This window comes from Mustela lutreola, chromosome 15 (assembly GCF_030435805.1).
Source record: "Mustela lutreola isolate mMusLut2 chromosome 15, mMusLut2.pri, whole genome shotgun sequence".
Lineage (NCBI taxonomy): Eukaryota > Metazoa > Chordata > Mammalia > Carnivora > Mustelidae > Mustela > Mustela lutreola.
Window position 1 is genome coordinate 5,203,136 of NC_081304.1, and position 23,631 is coordinate 5,226,766.

A 23,631-nucleotide genomic window follows, 5' to 3' on the forward strand; every position below is an offset into this window, starting at 1 on the left:
ACACGAGGAGACAGCCCTGGCAAGGCCGAGGTCTCCGGTTGGCTTGCACAGCCCTTCGCCTAGGACCCATGGACATTAACCAGGCTGTCAGGGGAGACTGCGCCAAAAGCAGGCTCCCACCGTGTCCTCGGGACAGGAAGCAGCTCTCCAGCCATGGGTTCAGAATTGAGCCTTGGGCCAGCGCATTTTGCTGGGTAGATGCACAGAACGAGATGCCAGCAACCACACGGTCCTCAGGGAATGAGAGTGAGGTCTTTTTTATTTTTTTATTTGATAGATCACAAGCAGGCAGAGAGGCAGGAGGGGCGGGGGAAGCAAGCTCCCTGCTGAGCAGAGAGCCGATGTGAGGCTCAATCCCAGGACCCTGAGATCATGACCCAAGCCAAAGGCAGAGGCTTAACCCACTGAACCACCCCAAGAGTGAGGTCTTGGGGTGTAAGGGGTAGATGTGGGTACCTGGGCTGCTGCTTGTGCTTGTCACTACAGCAGGGGCCCCCATGCCTCTCCGGGATGAGCTGTGTTCGCTCAGCAGGTCTGGACCCTGCCAGAAGCTTCTGTCTCAGATCTAGAAAGGAAGGATGCTCGCTTTGGGCTCTGCCTCACAACCACCATGCTCATGGTTTTTATTTTTCTTGTCTGTTGAGTGGTGGTCTTGAGTTGCAGAAACATGAGTGGTGAAAAACTACCCTTCGTTACCAGGAGATCATGCTGCACACCAGATTGAAAGACGTCATTTGGCCAAGTTTGTGGCCTCTACCCTGGTTGGTTCTGTTTGGAAGAACAGAGTATTGAGGCAGCCGGGGCCGGAGGGGCCCTGACCGCTCAGTTTCCCGGGTGTTTTCTTCTTTCTGTGGGTGCTGTTTCGAGGTACTGCCTCTCTCTCTTTACTTTAAGCTGAGAACTTGGAGCCCCCTGTTGGAAATGAAACACTGCCAGGCTTGGTTCCATCTCCTTTCTTTGGTGGCAACCCGAGCCTTTCACGGCCGGGCGGGGACAGCCTGCGGTGGCAGTGTGTCCCTCTTCCCACCATGGCTGGACACCATCCTGATCTCCCTCTCTCCTCCCACTGGGGTGATGGCCTCACCCCCCGTCTAGGGGGGACACTTGACTCTGGGGATGGCCGGGGTAGGGGCTGCACTCTGCCTGGTCACTGTCCTTGCTGTGGGAGGGCCGATTTGGCACCCCTGTAGTCATTAATACCCAAAGCTCGCTGATGACTGAATTCGAAACACGTTGCTGTCCAGCCTTCACAAGCTTGGGCCCTTCAGAGGTCTAGGAAAACGCCCAAAGATAGCAAAAATATGTGTTGGTTCTAATTTTATTTTTAAGACAGTTGTTGCTACAGAAGAGACGGAAACCAGGTTGAGCTGTAAAATTTATCGATGTTCCAAAGCACAGAGATGGAGAGGACGCTGGCTGCATCCTGACAGCAGCTGCTGGAAGAATCCAGCCTGCTGGTCTGCTGGCTGTCAGAGGCGGGGGGGCGGGCGGGACTGCGCGAGGGGCACGCGCCCCCCTCCCCACACCCCGGGTGCAGGGCAGCCCTGCGGTGTCATTAGCTGGTGTAAGTCGGATGAGATCTCAGATGACGAACGCTGACGGGGTACAGAGTACTCGTGAGAACCTTTTGTCTGACCTTTTCCGGCTATTAAGGGACTGTGATCTCGGGATCTAAGGTTTGGGGTTTTTTTGCTCGGGGGCAGGATTGTGGCAGCCCTTCAGTCTGTCTGACGAGCTGCTCTGTGCTGGTGTCGAGACCTGCGTTCCCCTGGGCCGCGGCGCTGGAGGGGGAGCCCGGCTTCTCTGGAGTCCCCATTTTCGGCAGGTGGTTTCTTCACCCCCGCTATCTGCAGTATGTGTCCTCATGCTCGGGCTTGGTTCAGTGACTCCTCACGCTCGGGAACGATCCACATCCCTTCTGTTTGGCTGAACTTTTCCCAGGGGTCTTCTGGCAAGAGGCAGGGTGGTTACGACAGGCAGGTGACCGGTCCCCGAACGCTGTGATGTTCCTCAGCTCTGGCTCATCTGTGGAATGGAGAGGGCTTGGGGGTCCTCGCCTGGAAAAGAGGGTCATCTCCTTCTCCGACTGTGGGAAGGAAAATGTGCAAAGGGCTTACTTAGTACCTAAGAGGCACTTGACAAATAGGCATTTCCCACCTTTCACCCCAACTGCCCCCCCCGCGCCCCACCCAGCGGCGCTAGAGCACCTGCTTCTCCCTCCAGTACCGCCTGTGGCCTGCCGCGCTGTCATGTCTGGGAGCTAGGGCCTCGCAGGAAGAGCTCCTGCCTGGCTAGGACTGAACTAGGAATGTCTCCTGAGTGCCCCACGGTGAGCAGCTCTCCCCAGGGACAGCGGGACGGTGGGAGCCCAGTGTCCAGGAGGCGGGGCTGCCGTGCGGGGAGTTGGGGCCAAGGCAGCTGAGAGCACAGGGGCCCGTTCTGCTGCCACCCCGCCTTCTCCCGTTCCTCAGCGCCCCCGCGGCCTTTCTCTGCCGCCCTCCCCAAGCCAGGCCCCGCCAGGTCTAAACAGCGTCACCAGGACAACATGCCAAGTCCGCAGAGCTGCCCTGTGTGTTTCCAATTTCCTAGCCATAAAGACTAATTAGGAACGGTTGCTCCTCCACTACGAAGACTGTTATTAGTTCTTTTTATTTTGTTTTATAAACCTTTTCCTTCCTCAGATAGTGATGGGAGCCCAGGGCAAGTCGGCCCCTGCCGCTTCTGTAGGGCCGGGGTGACTCCCTCCCACTGCTGGACTCACGAGTGCTGTGATTGCCTGGTGGTGGCCAGCAGACCTGAACTTCACGGGAGAGCCCAGAGCCCTTGGGCAACTGGGAGAGATGGAGGCCTAGCAGCTCGCCAGTGAGTGGGCTGCTGCAGACTTCCAGAACGCAGGGGTCACCCATGCGACGACAGGCTGCACTGTGGCCCAGAGATGGGCCACCCCGGCACTGGTCCCGCACCTGGACTGGGCTGGCTGCTGTGGCCCAAGGCTAAGGAAAGGGAATCACTCCTAGAGGGGAACAGCCTTGATCTTGTCCTCTCGGGCAGGCTTGGGACCTGGGGACTGCTGAGGTCATCCTGTATCCTCCGTCTGGCTGTCTAGCAGGGGGGACCCTGATATCCCAGCAGGTAGGGTTGGTTGCTTGGTTGGTGTGAAGTGCTTCCTCTAGACACTCCTGTAAAAGGCCCCACAGAAATAACCATCTCCTTTTCCTGCGGGTTCTGCTCTAGTTAGGCAAGCCGTGGTCACCTTCTGCTTCTCTCCAGGCTGACCTTCAGCGTCTGTTTTTAGCAGGCTTGCTGGGCACACTCACAGCCAAGAGAGCCTCCTCCAGACCACCCTGTAGGTTCCTGGGGCCACAGCTCTGCCACCCTTGGCACCTGCAGACAGAGGGCGAGTCGGCCCCAGCTCCCCTCTGCACCAGCCCTTGTCCTCTCCGGGCCCAGCTGGCGGAGGCACCTTCGCTCCCCGGCAGGCTAAGGAAGGGTGAGACCGGAGAGGTTATCAGCCAGCTTGGCTCCAACGGTCTGGTAGCAGAGCTTTTTAAACAGAGGGTAATTTCCTGAGATGGCAAAGCTTGTCCTGATCCGGGAGCATACGGGAGCATGGCAGGTTGTGGCTCCCAGGGCAAAGTCAGGAACTGCCACCATCTGCTTCAGCAGCGAGAAAAATGTCCCCTGCGGGAGCCCCTAGAGCTGGAGGAAAGAGTGGGTAGCTTAAGCCCTAGCACACTGTCCAAGCTGCCACCCTGTTCCCGGCTGCCTGCCTGCACGGCGGCCTTGGAATTGGGAGCCGCCAGCTCACCTGCTCTGGCCTCCCACCCCGTGAGCTGTGAGTGGCCTGTGTCAGCCCACCTGCCGGCTCCCTGGGCTCCGGGATGAGAAGTCTGAGCTGGCACAGTGCTTGGGGGGAGACCCCGGACCAGTGGGCCTCAGCCTCTCGCTCCATAGAGGAGAAAGCAAGCGCCAGGCGAGGGGAGGCCCTGGAGACAGGACAGGGAGCCAGCCCTGGGCTTCCTGCCTGGTTCAAAAGGAGGAGATGTGGCAGGGCGAGGCCTGGGAAGGCTGGGAGTTGTTGGACCCTGTCCAGCTTCTCGGCCAGGGCTGTTTGGTACAGTTGTCTAGTTAGCCCTTGAAAAGCATGTGCTGTGCAGGTCTGCTCATCTGGGGCTTTTTTTCTTTTTCTTTCTTTCTTTCTTTTTTTTTTTTAATATAAATACAGTTCAGTGCTCTAAATATATTTTCTCTTCCTTACAATTTTAGTGACGTTTTAATGACATTTTAGTGACATCTTTAGCTTGCTTCACTGTGAGAATACAGCGTATGATACATATTACACAGAAGATGTATTTGATTGACCATTTCTGTTGCTGGTGAGGCTTCTGGTCAACACCAGACTGTTAGAGTTAAATCTGGGGGGAGTCAGAAGTTACCCAGAGATTTTGAACTGCATGTTCACTTAATGTGAGCCACAAATGCAAGCCACGTGTGTAATTTTAAGTTTCCTGGTAGCCACGTTTAAAAAAAGTAAAAAGCAACAGATTAAACTGATTTTTAGAAGTACATTTCATTTAACACAGTGTATCCAAAATATTGTGACTTTAATCAAGATAAAAAATTATTGATGAGATATTTTACATCTTCTTTCACACCGAGTCTTTGAAATCCGGTGGCCGAGGCCTTGGGGCTGCCGCTTGAGGCTGTTCAGGTCTCCACGGAGGCCCTGTCCCATGCCAGCCTTCTAAATGACCATTGTCTTTCTCATGTATTTAAAGCCTGACATCTGTTCTTTCTTTGTCCCTCCCGAGCTTTGGTCTTGGGGGGGCCAGTGTCCTGCCATCTGACGAGGAGTGTCTCCAAGGCCAGGCCGTTCCTGCCGGGGGCATGTCAGCCCGTTCCTGCCGGGGGCATGTCAGCCCGTTCCTGCCGGGGGCTTGTCTGGGGAGCTGGAGGCTGATTTGATTCGGCGTTAGACAGTCACGCCAGGAATTCAACTCTTGTTTTTCTTGCAGTGAATCAGTTAGCCTTAATCTCGAGTGTGTGAGAGCCTCCCGTGGTGCTCATTTATTTCCAGGAGAGCTTCTGCAGACCGGAGAGATTGGAGACAAAAGCTCAACCGTTTCAGATCTCAGCCTGGCTGCCTTTTGCCTCCTGCCGTGGCAGCCCCTGGTCTCCATCCCTCTCCCCTGCTCAGCTTTGGGACCTGGGGGAGGCTCCCCCCGCTGCTTTTGCTCCCGGTGCTGGAGTCTTAACATCTTTTCCCTCTGGGCCCCCTTCCGCCAGTGACCAGCACCTCCTGGGAAGGGGCCCAGAGTTCTCGGGGAGGCAGGACCGTGGGCTCAGAGCTGCAGTCTCCTGCCTCCTGTCTTGGCTCTCCTGGGCGTTGCCACCACTCATCTAATCTCAAAAATAAGGATGTGAGCTCTGTGGTCAGAGATGAGAGGTCGTCGGCCTGTTCAGTGCTGATTCCTGGCGCCCTCAGTAGTTTAAGCAGTGGCCTCTTTCTGAGGACAGTTGATTGCACACCTGCAAGTAGTGGTTCAAAGAAAATTGTCACCCAGCAGTAACATGGAGGAGGGGCTGGGCAGGGGCTGCGCGGCCTCTGGGCCTGGTCTTCCATCTCTGTCTCCAGCGCACAACACTGAACCGGGAACAGAGCTTCAGAGACACTCAGCTTCCCTGTTGCTACTGTCAAGGCCCCCTGGTGCCCTCCCCTCCCCCGCTGCACCCCCAGCCTGGGTGACTCCTGGGTCCTCTCTCCAGGACCAGGTTCAGTGGCGTGTCCATGAGACTCAGCCAAAAAGGACTCCAGCCTCTTCGTCCCGCTGGGACGTCGGGCCAGTCTCGGTTCTCCCCCTGCCCTGTTAACCGGAGGGATCCAGCCCTACTTCGTCTCTGTTTTCTGCCCTCAGCTGGGCCTGCCAGCTTATCCCCGGGCTCCAAAGCCAGCACAACGGCTTCCCTCCCCTTTGCTACTTGTCCGGCCTGCCCTCCACCAGCGCTGTAATGGTTCTGGGGAGTGGCTCTGGAGCTGTAGGATTCTTCCAGTTGGGCCAGTGAGAGGAGGGCCTGGAAGTGGTGGGGGGGGCGCCGCCGGGAAGGAGCTGTCAGGACGCCTCCCTGGCACTCAATGCGGGAAGAGGCCAGTAAACCGGCACCTCTGTCCACCGCCCCATCTGACTCCAGAAGAGCCACCTGGAGCCACTTCTGGGGGACCGAGTGAGGAGAGGCAGGGAGAAGGCCCAAGTACGGTGGGCTGCAGGGGGCTCAACCAGACCCCAGGCTGAGCAGCATCTGGAAGCTGATGCTGGGGGCCCTAGGGTGAGGGGCACGGGGGGCATCCCAGCCCCTCGGGAGCTGGTCTGAGACTCTTCGGGGGATCCCAGAGCCACAGACAGGGTGACCCTGAGCCAGCCAGGAAGCTCAGGCAGTGGAACTGCAGGGTTGTCTGCGAGTCGACTGCGTGGTGCCCACTGTTAAATATGGACCCTGTGGGCGCCTGGGTGGCTCAGTGGGTTAAGCCGCTGCCTTCGGCTTGGGTCGTGGTTTCGGGGTCCTGGGATCGAGTCCCACATCGGGAATCTCTGCTTAGCGGGGAGCCTGCTTCCCTTCTTCTATCTCTGCCTGCCTCTCTGCCTACTTGTGATCTCTGTCAAATAAATTAAAAAAAAAAAAAAAAATGGACCTTGTGCCGGTTGTCCGGGCTAAATGCCCCCAAATGCCCCACAGCAGTGATGGAGGGCGCAGAGCCGAGGCCAGACGGCCCGGGCTGGGGTGGGTGAGAGCTGGGGGTGGGGACGTGCCCGATAGCCTGAGAGCCGGGTGCCCTGTGTGCCTGCAGGTGCTTACTCACCCCCAGCCCGAGCTCTGAGGCCGGGCCTCCGTCCCCGAGCATGTGTGAGCACCTGCCTGTCTGCAGCCCTGTCCCTCCCGGGCCGGCTGTTTCCCCGTCTGGGTGTGATCGCGGGTTCCCTCTGGGTGTGTGGGTATAACAAGTCCAAACCTTCTCTGGGAGTCGGGCAGGCTCGGGCGGCCCGCCCTCTGGGCTGTGCCCTTTCCTCCCAAACTGGTCGTGCAGGAGCAGCCGAGGGTGGGCTGTGTGGGGTGCATGCGTGGCGGCCTGGCCCGCGCTCACTCGCAGCCTCACCTCGGGGAGGGGCCTCCCAGAAACTGCCTTCCCTGGGCCTGACCGCCCCACCTCACCAGAGCCCAGCTAAGCAGCCAGGGAGGACACACGCCTGCCACCGCCACCTGCCTGCACCAGCCGAGCCCCGCCTGAGCCGGCACCTGCCTTTACGACCATGTTCAAGGGTCTGAGCAAAGGCTCCCAGGGGAAGGGGTCCCCTAAGGGCTCCCCAGCCAAGGGCTCTCCCAAGGGCTCCCCCAGCAAGCACAGCCGGTGAGCGGGGCTGGGGCAGCGGACTGGGGCGGGAGTGGTGCCAGGCCCAGGTGCTCTAGCCTCCTGGAGATGGCAGCCCGGAATTCAGGACCAGCCCAGTGCTGGTATTTAGTGTCCCGAGGCCAAAAGTCTGGGGGTGGTGGTGGGGTGGAATGTCTCCCAAGCCCGGACGGAGTTCCGGCCATGGCAGGAGGCCGGGCTGGCGGGGGGCTCGCACACTGTCCAGGGAGCCTGAGGGCTGTGGGTACGGGTGCTCTGCAGGAGACACACTGGATGGAGTGGGGCCAGGGGCCTGGGAGACCGGGGTGCTTGGTTCCCTGTCTGTGACTTGACCTCGAGGCTCCGCTTGGGCTGGGCTGACCCTTGGAACCTGGGCCCTGGGTGGGCAGAAGGACTGAGGCCAAGAGGTGGAGACGGGGGCAGGGGGTGGCTGGTGCAGGGAGACGGGGCGGGGGGGGGAGGCCCTCCCCTCCGGCCGTGAGTTTTGGTACAGTGTTGGGGTGACTCTTGTACCGCGTGGTAGGAGGAGAGGGTGATACTGGGAAAGGGGAGGGCCCGCAGGCCAGGACATCCTCAGAGCCTCCCCGGGCTCCCCCAGCTCCCCGCTGGACCCAGCCTGGCCCTCAGCAGCCCCATGGTCCGCAGACAACTTGGCTGCTTCCCTCCCGTTCTTGCCTCTCGCTGGCCTCCGCAGGGCGGAGGAGGCAGATGGGAGCGGAGATGAAAGGCTCATTACCTTGATAGGAATCGGATCGGGGCGATGACACGGAGGCTGGGCTTGTGGGCAGACAGGAAAGACAGCAGTTAAGACTCTCACTGGAGTGACCAGTCCTCCCTGGCGCTCCTCAGCCCTGCCCAGGGCGGAGTGTGCTCCTCCCGGTGGGGGCAGCCTTCCCAGGAGGCCTGGCCTGAGGACAGGTCGCCCAGGGGTCAGGACCTGCAGCTCCCTGTCCCCAGGTAGGCTCCTAGCTGGGGACAGCTGGCAAGTTTGTCGACAGCCCGGCCGGCTCTGGCTGCGGCCCCTCAAACAGCTCACTGCTTCCCTGGTGTGCAACCCTCTGGTTGAACACGTATTTATTGTGTGCCAGGACTGTTCTAGGCACTGAGGATTCCGCCTTTCAGAGAACCGACAGCTCCTTGCCTTCATGGTGCCTGCATTCCATGGGGATAAACCCAGCGCGTGTGGACGCCCACTCCAGGCAGGCTGTGCCCTGGATGCCTCCGATGGGTTCATTCTCCAAACACTCGCAGTAGCGCTGCGATGCAGTCAAAGCCCCACTTTACAAGTGAGGAACCTTGAGCACAGAGAGTTTACGTAACTTGCCCAAGGCCACACAGCAGTAGTGCTAGAGAATGAGCAAACCCAGGCTGTTTGGCCACAGAGTTCTTTCAGACTGGGTCTTTACTGGCACTGCCCCTCAGCCTGGGCCGGGGTGGGCGGTGAGTCTGGAGGGTTGGGGTGGGCTCATCCTTTGACCCCAAGTTCAAGGTCCAGCTCAGGGAAGCCTTCCCCTTCCCCAGGACTGTAACCTCATAGGGTGCTATGCTTATGTGCCTTGGATCACTCTACTTTTATTAGGTCTGTGGGTCCCTAGGCCCCAGAGAGGGAGCTCAGGCACACAGCAGGTGCTGCCTAGAAAGGACCCTAGAGAGTCAGATCAGGCTCATACTCTGCTCCTTGCTGTGTGACTTCGAGCAAGTCAGGTCCTAATCTGGGACTTAATCCTCAAACCTGGGCATGGTCAGTTTACCCCATCTCTCAGTCTCCCCCCTGCCCCGGTGCTGTGCAGCCCCTCCAAACGGTTGTTAGCCCGGCCGTAAGCAAAGCCCAGGGTGGTGACGGGGAGACAGGCCTGGGGCAGGAGGAGGATGGGGGGGGGACAGCCAGTCCGACCGCCGCTCCCAGAAGCCCAGCCGTGCCGGCTCGGGTATTAGTGGCTCAGCCATGATTCACTCCCAAGGAAGTGGCAGGGAGCTGGGCGGGGTTGGGAACTCGCTGCCAGGACTGTGATGTTGGCCCGCTGCATGGTGCCAGATACACCAGAGACCCCCACTTTCTGAACCCTCACGTGAGGACAGTGCTCCCCCACCTTCAGGGCCGGGTGTCTCGGCCCCTACAGAGAGAGACCAGAGCGCCCCAGGTCCTAGACGCCTCCCGCCCAGGCCGTGACAGCAGCTGGGGGGCAGGACAGGGCAGAGGGACAGAGGGCTCTTTTCCAACCACGCCGGCTCTGTCCTCCCCTACCGGCACCCCAGGGCTGCCACCCAGGAGCTGGCCTTGCTCATCTCCCGCATGCAGGCCAATGCCGACCAGGTGGAGAGGGACATCCTGGAGACCCAGAAGAGACTGCAGCAGGTAAGGCCTCAGGGGCAAGCGGTAGGGCGTGGGGGCGTGGGAGGCCCACTAAAGCCCCTGAAAGCCCACTGGGGGCAGCTAAAGGGGGACAGATAATGCTCATCCTTCCCTGCTCCTGGTGGGAGAGAGGCCTCAGCTCTCCTTTTCTGTTGGACTCCTAACTCGGAGGCTTAGAGGGGTTTGGGGGTGGGGCTTGGATCTCCCCCATGTCCCTGCACCGCCCCACAGGTGCCCTGGGCCTGGCCCTCTGCCAGCGCGGGCGCCAAGGTCGGCGGTGCAGCCTGGGGAGCTCAGGGCGGGGCTCAGGCGGACTGTGATCCCCCGCCTACAGGACCGGCTGCACAGTGAGCAGAGCCAGGCCCTGCAGCACCGGCAGGAGGTGGGCCGCAGCCTGAAGGAGGCCGAGGTGCTGCTGAAGGACCTCTTCCTGGATGTGGACAAGGCCCGGCGCCTCAAGCACCCGCAGGCCGAGGAGATCGAGAAGGAGTGAGTGGGCGCAGCCAGGGCCGGGGCTCTAGCACGAGGCACTGGGTTCCAGGGCAGCCCCAGGCCCGGCCCTGACCTGCTGGCCCCCTCCTTGCCAGCATCAAGCAGCTACACGAGCGGGTGACCCAGGAGTGTGCCGAGTACCGTGCCCTGTATGAGAAGATAGTGCTGCCGCCCGACATGGGGCCCAGGGTGGACTGGGCGCGCGTGCTGGAGCAGAAACAGGTCAGCGCTGTCCCCCGTGTTGGAGACACCTCCAGGAGCTCAAAGTCACACCTGGCACCATCAGACAACAGAACCGGGCTGTGTGTCGTCAAGGGGCCTGTGGGGGCACTTGCACCTGTGGGAGGGTCTGGGAAGGGAGAGAGCAGAGGAGACAGTGCAGGCCGGGGAGGCTTCCTGCAGGAGGGGGCATATGAAGAGGCCTCAGAGAGGTGGGAGGGCCGAATTGGGCTTTGGGTGAAGTGGTGAGGAGAGGACATTCCAGAGGAAGAAACAGAGGCTCCAGCCTGGGGTGTGGCGGGAAACGGGGTTTTCTGGGCAGGCGGGCGAAGCCAGGTCATGGGCACCCTGGACATCGGGTGAGGAACTGTGCTTTGATGTCAAAACAGAAGGGGTGCCATGATGACAATGTAGGGACAGTGGGGAGGGCATGGGCAGAGGAGGGTGTCACAGGGTCCCAGAGCTAGTGAGAGCTTTCTAGGCAGGAGGTGCCGAGGCCAGGGGGGCAGGAGGCAGGGAAGGGTAGGAAAGTGTTACAGAGGCTGAGTGCTGCGTCCTGGGGACCCGCGGGAGTCAGGGGCCATAGTCACAAAGATGCTCAGGCCTCAGCCCGGGCGAGCGGGCTGCCGTTCCCCGAGGCCGCTCAGCTGGCCTGTCCACCCTCTGCCCATACGACCGATTCCAGTCCTCCACATGGGGACACAGGGAGGACAAGCACAGGCCTAGCCCGCTGGCTGAGCTGAGCGGTCGGCTCTCCTGCAGAAGCAAGTCTGCGAGGGCCGGTACGGGCCGGGCATGGCGGAGCTGGAGCAGCAGATCGCCGAGCACAACATCCTGCAGAAGGAGATCGAGGCCTACGGGCAGCAGCTCCGGAACCTCATTGGGCCGGTGCGTGACGCCCAGCCCCACCTGGCCCTGCAGCCCTCCCCCCACGTCCCCCATCAGAGCCGGTGTGGCCCAGCGGGCCCTCTGGGGCAAGGGATGCGGGCTGGGGCGAGGTGAGCGCAGGGTGTGTGGGCTGCCCTCTCCCCCGCCCCCCCCGCTTCTCACCGAGCCTGCTTTGTGCCCCCCCCCCCCCCACTGGCCGAGGCAGGACGCAGCTACCATCAGGAGCCAATACCGGGACCTCCTGGTGAGCAGGGGAAGGGCTGGGAGTGGGGCAGACCCGCCTGCCTGCACCCTTGGGGCGCACAGCATCTCTGGGCTCAGGCTGACGGCGTCCCTCGCTACCCCGTCCCCTCCCTGCCCTCCCGAGCACAGAAGGCGGCCTCGTGGCGCGGGCAGAGCCTGGGCAGCCTGTACACGCACCTGCAGGCCTGCACGCGCCAGCTGAGCGCCCTGGCCCAGCAGCAGCAGAGCATCCTGCAGCAGGACTGGAGCGACCTCCTGGCGGACCCCGAAGGCCTGCGGCAGGAGTACGAGGTGGGCGGGGGGAGAGTGGGGCTGGGGGGCCGGGGGGGGGGGGCTTCCTCCACCTGTCCCCTCCTCACCCATGCTCCCGACTGTCCCCGCCCACCCAGCACTTCAAGCAGCACGAGCTGCTGAGCCAGGAGCAGAGCGTGAACCAGCTGGAGGACGACGGAGAGCGCATGGTGGAGCTGGGCCACCCGGCTGTGGGACCCATCCAGGTGCGAGGGACAGATCCCGCCCACTGTCCCAGGGACAGCGGCCCCCTCCTTCGGTGGGGCTGGGGTTGGGGCTTCCCAGGGAGGCTGAGGAGAGAGGGAGACGTGGCCAGGGTCTGGGCAGCAGAGAGGGGCTCGGATCAGGGCGGGCTTGGTCCGAGGGCTCGGTGCCGCTGTCCGCAGACCCACCAGGAGGCCCTGAAGATGGAGTGGCAGAACTTTCTGAATCTGTGCATCTGTCAGGAGAGCCAGCTGCAGCACGTGGAAGCCTACCGCCGGGTGAGCCTGCGGGCGGGGACACGAGGCCTGGCAGGGGAGGCTGTGGCAGGCGGCCGCAGGGCCCCGGGCCGGGCACAGAGGGGCCTGGAGAACGCCACACGGTCATCTGGCTCCCAGGGAGGGTTGGTTCTTAAGAGGGGAGAAAACAACTTCCTCTTTTTAAACATACATCACCAATGCACACGGCATATCTAGTAGGGTTACAATTTTATAGCGAGATTGATAAGGAAAAGATAGATGTCCCACAATTCTTCTTAGAAGGGATGATTGTGAAAAGGGGATTGAGAAACATTGACAGAATGCACAACAGTGACTTATTTTATTTATTTTTGGGGGGATAATTTCCACCTAAAATGTTACATATGCTTTGAGAGGGACAAAAGCCAGAGTTTTTTCCTTCCTTTTTTTTTTTTTTTTTTTGAGGATTTTTTATTTGACAGACAGAGATCACAAGTAGGCAGAGAGGCAGGCAGAGAGAGAGGAGGAAGCAGGCTCCCCACTGAGCAGAGAGCCCGATGCGGGGCTCGATTCCAGGACCCTGAGATCACAACCTGAGCTGAAGGCAGAGGCTTTAACCCACTGAGACACCCAGGCAACCCCCCTTTTTTTTAAGATTTTATTTATTATTTGACAGAGAGAGACACAGTGAAAGAGGGAACACAACAGGGGGAAGTAGGAGTGGGAGAAGCAGGCTCCCTGCTGGGCAAGGAGCCTGATGCAAGGGCTCGACCGCAGGACCCTGGGATCATGACCCGAGCCAAAGGCAGACGCTTAACGACCGAGCCACCCAGGCACCCCTTTTTCTTCCTTTTTAAAAAAATATTTTCCTACATAACCACCGTACCATTATCATGCCCACGGACAGGAGTTCTGCCGCATCACCCAGCTGCGGGATGGGTGATCCCAGCTTCAGAGCGTGCTCCCGGCTCCCACTCCAGCCCCAACACCCCGGCACCCACCCCCGGCCCCAGCCAGGACCACTGCAGGTGCTGGAGTGAGCAGGAGAGGGCCGCCTCCCCCTGGGCAGGAAAGACAGAAGCCAAGGTGTTTTATAACACAAAATCAAGTTCAGGGAGCCCCAAATCCAGTGGAAAAGACCCCACGGCCTGGAAAGCTGACAGCTCCAGGGCCAGGGACAATTTGCGTTTAGCTGGCTTGCAGGGTGGGTGGGCAGTGGGCTGCCCCTGACTGTCCAGGACCTCAGTTCCAGGAAGAGGCCGACTCGGTCAGCCAAACCCTGGAAAAGGTGAACTCCAGCCTGGACACCCAGTACAGCCCAGCCCCTGGAGCGCCCCCTGGTGCCTCCACAGAGCTGCTGCAGCAGTTGGAGGTGAGAGGGGCCCCTCCCCCCCGCCCAGGCCACCTGCATTCCACTCCAGGGATTGGGGCTGGCCCCTGGGTCTGGGCCTCATCCTTCCCAGGCGCTTAGTTCTGCCCTGAGCCCATCCTGGAGGGCAGGAAAAGGATGTCTGCTCCAGCAATAGGGGGTTGCTCTGTTACCAGCAAGCCCGTCCCCGCTCTGGACCTGCTTCCACATGCTGTAGGTAGGCTTCCACGTGCGGTAGGCTTACCTGCTTCCACGTGCCTACCTGCTTCCTCACCTGTAATGTGACAGGGACCCCCCGGGAGAGCTCTGAGCCACTCCCCGCCCCCACTCTAGAGGCCTGAGTGTTGTTAGGCAGCCCCTCCACCCCAACCAGCAGAGTCTGGAATCCTGGGCCCCCTGGAGGGGCTTCTTTGACTTGCCTGACTTAGAGACCCTGTCTCTGTGAAGACCAGACTCCTGGCTCTGGGAGGGGTGGCACGGGACGGGCCTCAAGGGCAGCCTGGGTCCCCACAGGCAGAGAAGAAGCAGCTGGCTGTCGCAGAGAAGACCATTAAAGACCTGCAGCGGCGGAGCCAGCAGGTGGCACCTCTGCCGCAGCGCAGGAACCCGCCCCAGCAGCCCCTGCATGTGGACAGCATCTGTGACTGGGACTCAGGAGAAGTACGTGCTCGGCCCACCCCGCCCCCGCCCTGCCCCCTCCAGTCCCACCCCCTCCCCTGGGCCCCCAGCCCCACCGTTCCCCAGCCCTGCCCGGCCTCTGGCCTGTCCCCACCCCTCCCCCATCTTGGCCTTATTCCTTCCCTATTCCCGGCACTGAACCTCCACGAGCCCCTCCCCACCTGTCCCGCAGGTGCAGCTGCTGCGGGGTGAGCGGTATTTGCTGATGGACAACACTGACCAGCACACCTGGGTCGTTCAGGGCCCAGGTGGGGAGACCAAACGTGCCCCAGCCGCCTGCTTCTGCATCCCGGCTCCGGACCCTGAAGCCGTGACCAGAGCCTCCAAGTGGGTCTCCCTGGGGCTCCTCGGGCAGGAGGCAGGCTGTGGGCCCAGACCAGGTCCTGTGCTGTTTGAGGCCATTGCCTGGCCTCCTCCTGGACCTGTGACTCCTGGGGTGGGGTGGAGGGCTTGGAGAGAGAGGAGAGACATCCTTCTCTGATCTCCTCCTTGTTCTAGGTTGGCCTCGGAGCTGCAGGCCCTGAAGCAGAGACTGGACACAGTCCAGAGCCACCTGGTGGCCAGCGCTACGCAGCCCCTACAGACTGGCCAGCAGGGTACTGAGGGCCGGCCGGGGACTTGGTGGGGGGTTTGTTGGCCACTGTGGGGGGGTTGCGATGGGCAGGTGATCATCCTGGATTAGGGACTCCTGCTAGGGGAGTTCAACTCTTGGGTCGGCAAGCCCCTAGCATTGTCCCTCCCCTGGTTAGGCCCTGCCTTCTGTCCCTCTCCCTTCCTACCCCCCACAGGACGCTCTGGGGGCACCCAGGGGAGAGCTGCTCCTCAGGCAGATGGGCCTCGGACCCTCACGGCTCCCTATGCCCCCAGCTCCCACTGGCTCAGCCCCAGCAGACCCACAGGCCCAGAAGCTCCTGACGCAGATGACCCGGCTAGACGGAGACCTGAAGCAGATAGAGAAGCAGGTGCTGGCCTGGGCCCGAGCCCCGCTGAGCCGCGAGACACCCCTGCAGGACCTGGAGGGCCGCATCCAAAGCCACAAGGTGGGTGGGTGCGAGGACGGCGGGGAGGAGAAGCAGTCCTGTGCTGGGGGTGTGCGAACTAAGGATGAAGCAAGTGTGAGAGCAGCCGCAGGGACCCGGGGCAAGGAAGGGAGTGGACAGTCCAGGGCTTCAGTCCTGGCTCCTTCACGGACCAGCTCTGTGATGTTGGCAAGTCACTTAACCTCTCTGGGCCTCGGTCTCCTTGTCACCAAAGACACACAATAATACCCAGCTCATCCGAACGAGGTGCGCTAAGACCCCGGAAGGTTCCAGAGTGGCAGGGCCCAGAGTAAAGGCCCTGTAGCCCGCACTAGAGAGGCGTTCTGGTGACCGTCTGAGAGCGGCAAGGAAGCCCGAGTGTCTTCAGGGGGATTTCTCCTGGAGGCAGCTGGGGGCGCCTCCCTGGCCAGGAAGCCGCATGTGGACGCCGTTAGCAGGAACTCCTTCTCTGTCCCTCCGCACGCCTGGGGCGGGGGGTGCAGTTTGGGTTCCGTCCTTCCTAACCGGTGGTTTGGTTTGGGTTTGGTTCCTAAATTTCCCAGTCATGGCTCAGCAGAGCCGGCACCGATGGCTTTCAGAGCGGATGAGCGGACGACGAGGGACAGAATAACCCTATGTGGACAGAGCTTAGGCTTTGCTGTCTGACCTGGGGCGATGGCGCAGGACAGTGACGTTCTGTGCAGCGCACAGCGACACGGGGTCACGCTGCTTCCTCCCATCATTCTTCAGATGAGGAGACGGGCTCAGCCAGGCTGACTGGCCCGTAGTCATCCACATGAGGACTCTTGGGGCCAGGACTGTCCCCGGGTCTGGGGCCTGCGCCCAGGCTCTCCCCCACCACACTCTGAGGCCCGGTGGGCAGGGTCGGGTTGACCCAGCAGGAAGGAGACCAACCCTGTCCCTCTCTGCCCCAGGACACAGCCCAGCGGCTGCAGGGCCTGGGAGCGGAGAAGGAGGCAGCCCAGCGGGAGTGTGAGGCGTTTCTGTCTGCCCAGCCCGTGGGCCCCTCTGCCCTGAACCTGCCCGTGACCCTCAACAGTGTCAAGAACAAGTACAACGATGTGCAGGTTCTCTGCAACCTCTACGGGGAGAAGTGAGTGCTCTGGGGACTGGGGAAGGGGACAGCTGGGTGGCCCTGGGGGGTGCGGCTGAGGAAGCACCTGACCTTGGGCCCCCTGGAGACAGAGCCAGAGCAGCCCTGGGGCTGGAGCGCCAGATCCAGGATGCGGACAGGGTCATCCGAGGCTTCGAGACCACCGTGGCGCAGGAGGCCCCCATCCCCGCCGGCCCGGGCGCCCTGCAGGACAGGGTCAGCGAGCTGCAGGTGAGGGGCCGGGTGGCCTCCCGGGGGCAACAGGCCACCGCCTCACCAAGCATTCATGGGCGGGCGGGGTCACATGGCGACTCGTGGAACCCTGAGGGTGCATGGCGTCGTGTCCCCTCCTCTCCCAGCGCCTGCGGAGGGAGCTGCTGGAACGGCAGGCCTGCGTGCTGGGGCTGCACCGGGAGCTGAAGGCCACTGAGCACGCGTGCGGCGCCCTGCGGAACAACTTCCATGAGTTCTGCCAAGACCTGCCTCGCCAGCAGCGCCAGGCGAGGGCCCTCACCGACCGCTACCACGCTGTGGGGGACCAGCTGGACCTGCGGTGAGTGGCTGGGCCATCGGGGCTCGGGGCATGCCCCACAGCGCACAGCGGCTGCTGCCCCTGAGCTGTGTGACCTTGGACTGGTGACTTCGCCTCTCTGAGGCTGGTTCCCTCGACTCTGAAACGGGGTAGTAACAGTCTCCCAGGGTAAGCCCACCCACCTCCCTGCCTGGGACGGTCTGGTCCGTCCCTGAACGCCCAGCTCCAATGCAGGCCCAGAGTGAGGGGATCAGTCCGGTGGGTCACTCGGCCCTTCTGACTTATCCCGGGCAGGGAGGCGCCCCCCAGCCCCCTCCGTGAGCCCCTCACCTGTCCACACAGGGCAGCGCTCACCTCCGCTCCGGGCCTCCTCCTCCCGCAGGGAGAAGATGCTGCAGGATGTCGGCCTTACCTACCAGCAGTTCAAGAACTGCAGGGACAACCTGAGCTTCTGGCTGGAGCACCTGCCCCGCGCCCAGGTGCGGCCCGGCGAGGGGCCCAGCCAGATCGCCTACAAGCTGCAGGCACAGAAGGTGAGGAGCTGGGGCTGCCTGGGGGGCGACCTGGGGGGCACGTGGCCCCCTAGTGGCCAGTGTTCTAAGAGGCCTCAGAGCTCAGACCACAGACCTTCGGGATGACCACCAACCCCCCACCCCCACTCTAAATGCTCCGCCTGGCAAGGCCGTGTCCATCTGGTCTGAGGTGGGCAGCGAGCTCTATGCTCCTGGGGGTTCCAACTCCTACCGTGTCCCTTTCCCCATCCTTGCCAGTCCCCGGCTATGTACTGGCCATGAACCAGAGGCTGCGGGTCCGGCCGGATGGCGAGCAGCCCAGTCTGCCGGGGGAGGCCAGTGCACCACAGGCCATGAGGCTGCTGAGTGCTCTGGTGGAGAGAGAGCCCGCGGCAGGACACGTGGGGGCAGGATGAGAGGTCTGGAGGGCGAGGGCCTGGGGCTGCAGGAGGATGACAGTGAGGGGTGATGTCAGGAGGGCGGCTTGGGACATTCTTAGAGCTGCCTGCTGATTAGGAGGCTGAAGAACAAGTGGGACAGAGCAGGGGTTCTCAGAGGGTGGTCCCTGGACCCACAGCACCAGCATCACCGAGACACTTAGACATGCACATTCTTGGGGCCCAGCCAGATCTGCCCAGAGACTCTGGGGTTGGGACGGGGCCTTGCGTCTCTGTTTTAACAGACTCTCTAGGCGGCTGTGAGGCACAGCGCTGGGTGAGAACCTCCGCCTTCTAGAACCTGAGTCGGAGGGGCACTAGGCGGAAGGAAGGGACTCTGCCAAAGCGGAAGGAAGAATTCCTGGAGAGGATCATGCCTGGAAAGGCAGTTTTCCGGGCGACCTCCTGCCCCTGTGGGGCGCTGGTGGCACCCAAGGCCCCTGCAGGGGAGACTGGGTGAGCGCTGTTTGCTGACCTCCCTGACTGTCACTTCCTCCCTGGCAGAGGCTGCAACAGGAGATCCAGGGCCGAGAGCAGGATAGGGCCATGGTGTCCCGCCTCTCCCAGGACCTGCAGGCAGCTCTGCAGGTGAGCACGTTCCTTCCTCTCCTCTCCCCCCTCCTGCCAGTCCCCTGCTCTACCACCCCCAGCCACCGACGTGAGCCTGTCATCCTTCCCTCCCTGCTCAGGACTATGAGTTGCAGGCAGACACCTACCGCTGCTCCCTGGAGACTACGGAGGCAGGGTCAGCTCCCAAGAGAGCCCGAGTGGTTCCGCTGCAGGAGAGCATCCGGGCGCAGGTGAGACGGGGCAGGCCAGTGGGGCTTGGTGTCCCCTCTGGCACAAGCTCTGCAGCTGCTAGGGCTGGAGCGGACCCTGCCCTCCTCTGACCTTCCTTCGGCCTCTCTAGGAGAAGAGCCTGACAAAGGCCTACACGGAGCTCGCGGCTGCCCACCAGCAGCAGCTGCGCCAGCTGGAGTTTGCCAGAAAGATGCTGGAGAAGGTATGGCGGCAGCAGCCCCTGCGTCCCCTTACCAGGCAGCCCGGGCTGCTCGCTGACCCAGCCCTCTCTTCCTTTCCTCCTAGTCCCGCAGCCCGCAGCCCCAGGGTCTGAGCGGCTGGGGGGGCGCGGACAGGGGGAGCAGCTCCCCACCTCCTCCCATTGTCCCAGCAGCTGGTATCCAGCGCAGAGTCAGGCCCTGGAGAGGTCATTCAGGGCGGTCACAGCTTCACCACTGGGCAGTCCACTGGTGGGGACAGGAGAAAATCCCCCCATCTTCAGCCTTAGGTAGAACTGGCCACAACGGCCACCTAGGTCTCCATGCCTGGGGGACCAGGAGACAGAAGCCCTCTGTGACTCTCCAAGTCTGGCTGAAGGACTTGCCAGCTTTTTCCTACCCAGAGGAGTGTGGGCCCATGTCCGGGAGCCTAGATGGAAGGAGAGGGGAGAATGTTTGGAAAGGAGACCTGTCCTGTTCGCACGTTCTAGTGCAAACTCTGCCCAGACACCGCCTTGCATCCTAACGTCATGGGCCCAAAGGGTCCTCTCAGTCCTGCATCCAAACACCTCTGGTCTGCAGCTCCAGTCCCTGGGACCTACCAGAAGTCCCCGGAAGCAGGGAGGGGTCTCTGATCTCAGGGTGGGGTGGGGCTGGTGGAAACGGGGCTCATCCCCCCCTCATCTTCCCTTCTTCCTCTCACTCTGCAGAAGGAGCTCAGTGAGGATATCCAGGTGACCCATGGCGCACAGCAGGGGTCTGCGGGCCCAGCCCGAGCAGGGAGGGAGTCAGAGGCCCTGAAGTCGCAGCTGGAGGAGGAGAGGAAGCGGGTGGCCCAGGTGCAGCAGCAGCTGCAGGAACAGAGGGACCAGCTGCTGCAGCTGAGGACACAGCGGCCCGTGGAGAGGCTGGAAGAGAAGGAGGTGGTGGAGTTCTACCGGGACCCCCAGCTGGAGAGCAGCCTGTCCAGGGCGCGGTCCCAGCTGGAGGACGAAGGCAAGAAGCGGGCCAGCCTGCAGGCAGACCTGGAGGCCGCGGCCCAGAAGGTCGTCCAGCTGGAGAGCAAGAGGAGGGCCATGCAGCCTCACCTGCTGACCAAGGAGGTCACCCAGATCGAGAGGGACCCCGGTCTGGAGAGCCAGGCGGCCCAGCTCAGCGGCGAGATCCAGCACCTGCGCGGGGAGAACGCCGCCGTCTCGGCCCGGCTAGAGGCGCTGAAGAAGGAGCTGCTGGCCCTGGAGCAGAAGGCGCCGAGCGTGAAGGAGAAGGTCGTGGTGAAGGAAGTGGTCAAGGTGGAGAAGGACCTGGAGATGCTCAAGGCAGCCCAGGCCCTGAGGCGGCAGGTGGAGGAGGACGTGGGGCGGAGGAAGGCGGCGGCCGACGCGGCCGCCCAGCTGCAGGCTCGCATTAGGGAGCAAGAGCGCGCCATCGGCGCCGTGGAGCCCAAGGTGATCGTGAAGGAGGTGAAGACGGTGGAGCAGGACCCGGGCCTCCTGGAAGAGGCGTCCAGGCTGAGGGGCCTCCTGGAGGAGGCCAGGAGCAGGGACGCGGCGCTGGCGCGGGAGCTGGAGGACCTGCGCGCCAAGTGCAGCGCGTTGGAGAAGCAGAAGCCCAAGGTGCAGCTCCAGGAGCGCGTGCACGAGACCTTCCAGGTGGCCCCCGAGACGCAGCAGGAGATGGCGCGGCTCCGGGCGCAGCTGCAGGAGACGGCGGGCAGGAGGAGCCGCGCCGAGCAGGAGGTGGAGGGGCTGCTGCCCGACCTGGCCGCGCTCCGGGCCCGGAAGCCCACGGTGGAGTACAAGGAGGTGACCCGGGAGGTGGTGAAGCACGAGCGGAGCCCCGAGGTGCTGCGGGAGATCGACCGCCTGAAGGCCCAGCTCAACGAGCTCGTCAACGGCAGCGGGCGGGCCCGGGAGCAGCTCATCCGGCTGCAGGGGGAGCGCGATGAGTGGCGGCGGGAGCGGTCCAAGGTGGAGACCAAGACGGTGAACAAGGAGGTGGTGCGCCACGAGAAGGACCCGGTCCTGGAGAAGGAGGCCGAGCGGCTGCGCCAGGAGGTGCGAGAAGCCGCCCAGAAGCGGCGGGCCGCCGAGGACGCCGTCCACGAGCTGCAGAACAGGTACCTGCTGCTGGAAAGGAGGCGGCCCGAGGAGAAGGTGGTGGTGCAGGAGGTGGTGGTCACCCAGAAGGACCCCAAGCTCCGCGAGGACCACAGCCGGCTGAGCCGCAGCCTGGACGAGGAGGCGGGCCGGCGGCGGCAGCTGGAGCGCGAGGTGCAGCAGCTGCGGGCGGCCGTGCAGGAGCAGGAGAGCCTGCTCAGCTTCCGCGAGGACCGGAGCAAGAAGCTGGCCGCCGAGAGGGAGCTGCGGCAGCTGACCCTCAGGATCCAGGAGCTCGAGAAGCGGCCTCCCGTGGTGCAAGAGAAGATCATCATGGAGGAGGTGGTCAAGCTGGAGAAGGACCCGGCTCTGGAGAAGTCCACGGAGGCCCTGCGGCAGGACCTGGACCAGGAGAAGACGCAGGTAACAGAGCTGCACCGGGAGTGCAAGAACCTGCAGGTCCAGATCGACGTCCTCCAGACCACCAAGTCGCAAGAGAAGACCATCTATAAGGAGGTGATCAGGGTGGAGAAGGACCGGGTGCTGGAGGGCGAGCGGTCCCGGGCGTGGGAGGCGCTCAACAGGGAGCGCGCGGCCCGCCAGAGCCGGGAGGAGGACGTGCGGCACCTCCGGGAGCGGCTGGACCGGGCGGAGGCGCTGGGTCGGACCTGGGCCCGGGAGGAGGCTGAGCTCCACAAGGCCCGGGACCAGGCGGACCAGGAGCGCCGGCAGCTGCGGCAGGAGCTGCGGGAGCTGGAGAGACAGAAGCAGCAGAAAGTGCTGCAGCTGCAGGAGGAGGCAGAGCTGCTGAACCAGAAGACGGAGAGCGAGCGCCAGAAGGCGGCCCAGCGGGGCCAGGAGCTCTCGCAGCTCGAGGCGGCCATCCTCTGCGAGAAGGACCAGATCTATGAGAAGGAGAGGACCCTCCGGGACCTCCACGCCAAGGTGAGCAGGGAGGAGCTCCACCAGGAGACCCAGACGCGAGAGACCAACCTTTCCACCAAGATCTCCATCCTCGAACCTGACACCGGCAAGGACATGTCCCCGTATGAGGCCTACAAGAGGGGCGTCATCGACCGAGGCCAGTACCTCCAGCTCCAGGAGCTGGAGTGCGACTGGGAGGAGGTCACCACCTCGGGCCCCTGTGGCGAGGAGTCCGTGCTCCTGGACCGCAAGAGCGGGAAGCAGTACTCCATCGAGGCCGCCCTGCGCTGCCGGCGCATCTCCAAGGAGGAGTACCATCTCTACAAGGACGGCCACCTCCCCATCTCCGAGTTCGCGCTGCTCGTGGCCGGGGAGACTAAGCCCAGCTCCTCACTCTCCATTGGCTCCATCATCTCCAAGTCCCCGCTCGCCTCCCCCACCCCCCAGAGCCCCGGCTTCTTCTCTCCCAGCGTCAATCTCGGGCTCGCCGATGACAGCTTCCCCATCGCCGGCATCTATGACACAACCACAGACAACAAATGCACCATCAAGACGGCCGTGGCCAAGAACATGCTGGATCCCATCACCGGGCAGAAGCTGCTGGAGGCCCAGGCGGCCACCGGGGGCATCGTGGACCTCCTCAGCCGGGAGCGCTACTCCGTGCACAAGGCTATGGAGAGGGGGCTGATCGAGAACTCCTCGACGCAGAGGCTGCTCAACGCCCAGAAGGCCTTCACCGGCATCGAGGATCCCGTCACCAAGAAGAGGCTGTCGGTGGGCGAGGCCATTCAGAAGGGCTGGATGCCGCAGGAGAGCGTGCTCCCGCACCTGCAGGCGCAGCACCTGACTGGGGGGCTCATCGATCCCAAGAGGACCGGCCGCATCCCTGTTCCCCAGGCCGTGCTCTCCGGAATGATCAGCGAAGAGCTGGCCCAGCTCCTGCGGGAGGAGGCCAGCTACGAGAAGGATTTGACAGACCCCATCTCCAAGGAGCGCATAAGCTACAAGGAGGCCATGGGGCGCTGCCGGAGAGACCCCCTGAGCGGCCTGCTGCTGCTCCCCGCCACGCTGGAGGGGTACCACTGCTACCGCCCCGCCTCGCCCCGGCTGCTGCGCTGCCGGCGCTGAGGGGCCCAAGCAGTCGTGGGGAGCGCGTGTGGTGGGGAGGGGGACGCAGGCACCCCTTACCCCAGAGCAGCCCAACCCGAGGGGGCGGGCCTTCCCTCTGTCTGATCACGGTGCTATTACTCAAAAGTTTGTGGTGTTGGGCCCCCTCCCCTAACTCTGATGCCCAGTCCATCCCCAGATCCCGAGATCAGCACAGCTGTTTTACCTACCCCCCCCCCCGACCCAGTGCTTCCAATAAACGAATTCTCCCAGCGTCTAGTGCACATTTGGGAATGCAGAATTGATTTGTCTGAGCCACGAGCACAAGGGACAGATGGCTTGGGGTCCTTCCCAGGTGGGATGTGGACACGCCAACCAGTCCTGCCAAGGGAACAACAGGTGCCTGCAGGGGCTTCAGCTCCCTGGACCCGGGAGGGCATGTTGCCAGGTCATGGGAAGATCATGAACAGCCTCTCCCCATCACCTCTGTTCTGGGTCTCTCGGGTCGGGCCGG

The 23,631-nt window shown here is 62.6% G+C and overlaps 1 protein-coding gene and 1 long non-coding RNA gene across 6 annotated transcripts; one reads left to right on the forward strand and one right to left on the reverse strand.

The window, feature by feature from the left end:
- Positions 1-1,151: 1,151 nt before the first annotated feature.
- On the reverse strand, positions 1,152-7,128 carry LOC131817023 (uncharacterized). The gene is made up of 3 exons (XR_009348283.1): positions 6,857-7,128; positions 3,859-5,529; positions 1,152-2,086 (listed from the first exon to the last, which is right to left on the reverse strand). It is a non-coding gene; the product is annotated as an uncharacterized LOC131817023 (long non-coding RNA).
- Positions 7,129-7,160: 32 nt separating this feature from the next.
- Positions 7,161-23,401, forward strand: EVPL (envoplakin). 5 transcript variants are annotated; one of them, XM_059150236.1, is made up of 23 exons: positions 7,284-7,402; positions 8,491-8,688; positions 9,659-9,758; positions 10,090-10,244; positions 10,343-10,469; positions 11,229-11,354; positions 11,560-11,598; positions 11,727-11,888; positions 11,987-12,094; positions 12,275-12,370; positions 13,575-13,700; positions 14,211-14,357; positions 14,548-14,702; positions 14,874-14,971; positions 15,243-15,415; positions 16,330-16,508; positions 16,601-16,739; positions 16,868-17,061; positions 17,423-17,573; positions 18,494-18,577; positions 18,679-18,789; positions 18,900-18,992; positions 19,698-23,401. In XM_059150236.1, exons 3-23 carry the CDS (start codon positions 9,696-9,698, stop codon positions 23,136-23,138), a joined length of 5,967 nt encoding a protein of 1,988 aa, XP_059006219.1. In that variant the 5' UTR covers positions 7,284-7,402; positions 8,491-8,688; positions 9,659-9,695; the 3' UTR covers positions 23,139-23,401. The 5 variants fall into 5 exon arrangements, with proteins under 5 accessions (XP_059006216.1, XP_059006218.1, XP_059006219.1 ...); XM_059150233.1 differs by lacking the exon at positions 8,491-8,688 and having other exon boundaries at positions 7,161-7,402; XM_059150235.1 differs by lacking the exon at positions 8,491-8,688 and having other exon boundaries at positions 7,161-7,402; positions 14,554-14,702.
- The last annotated feature ends 230 nt before the right edge of the window (positions 23,402-23,631 follow it).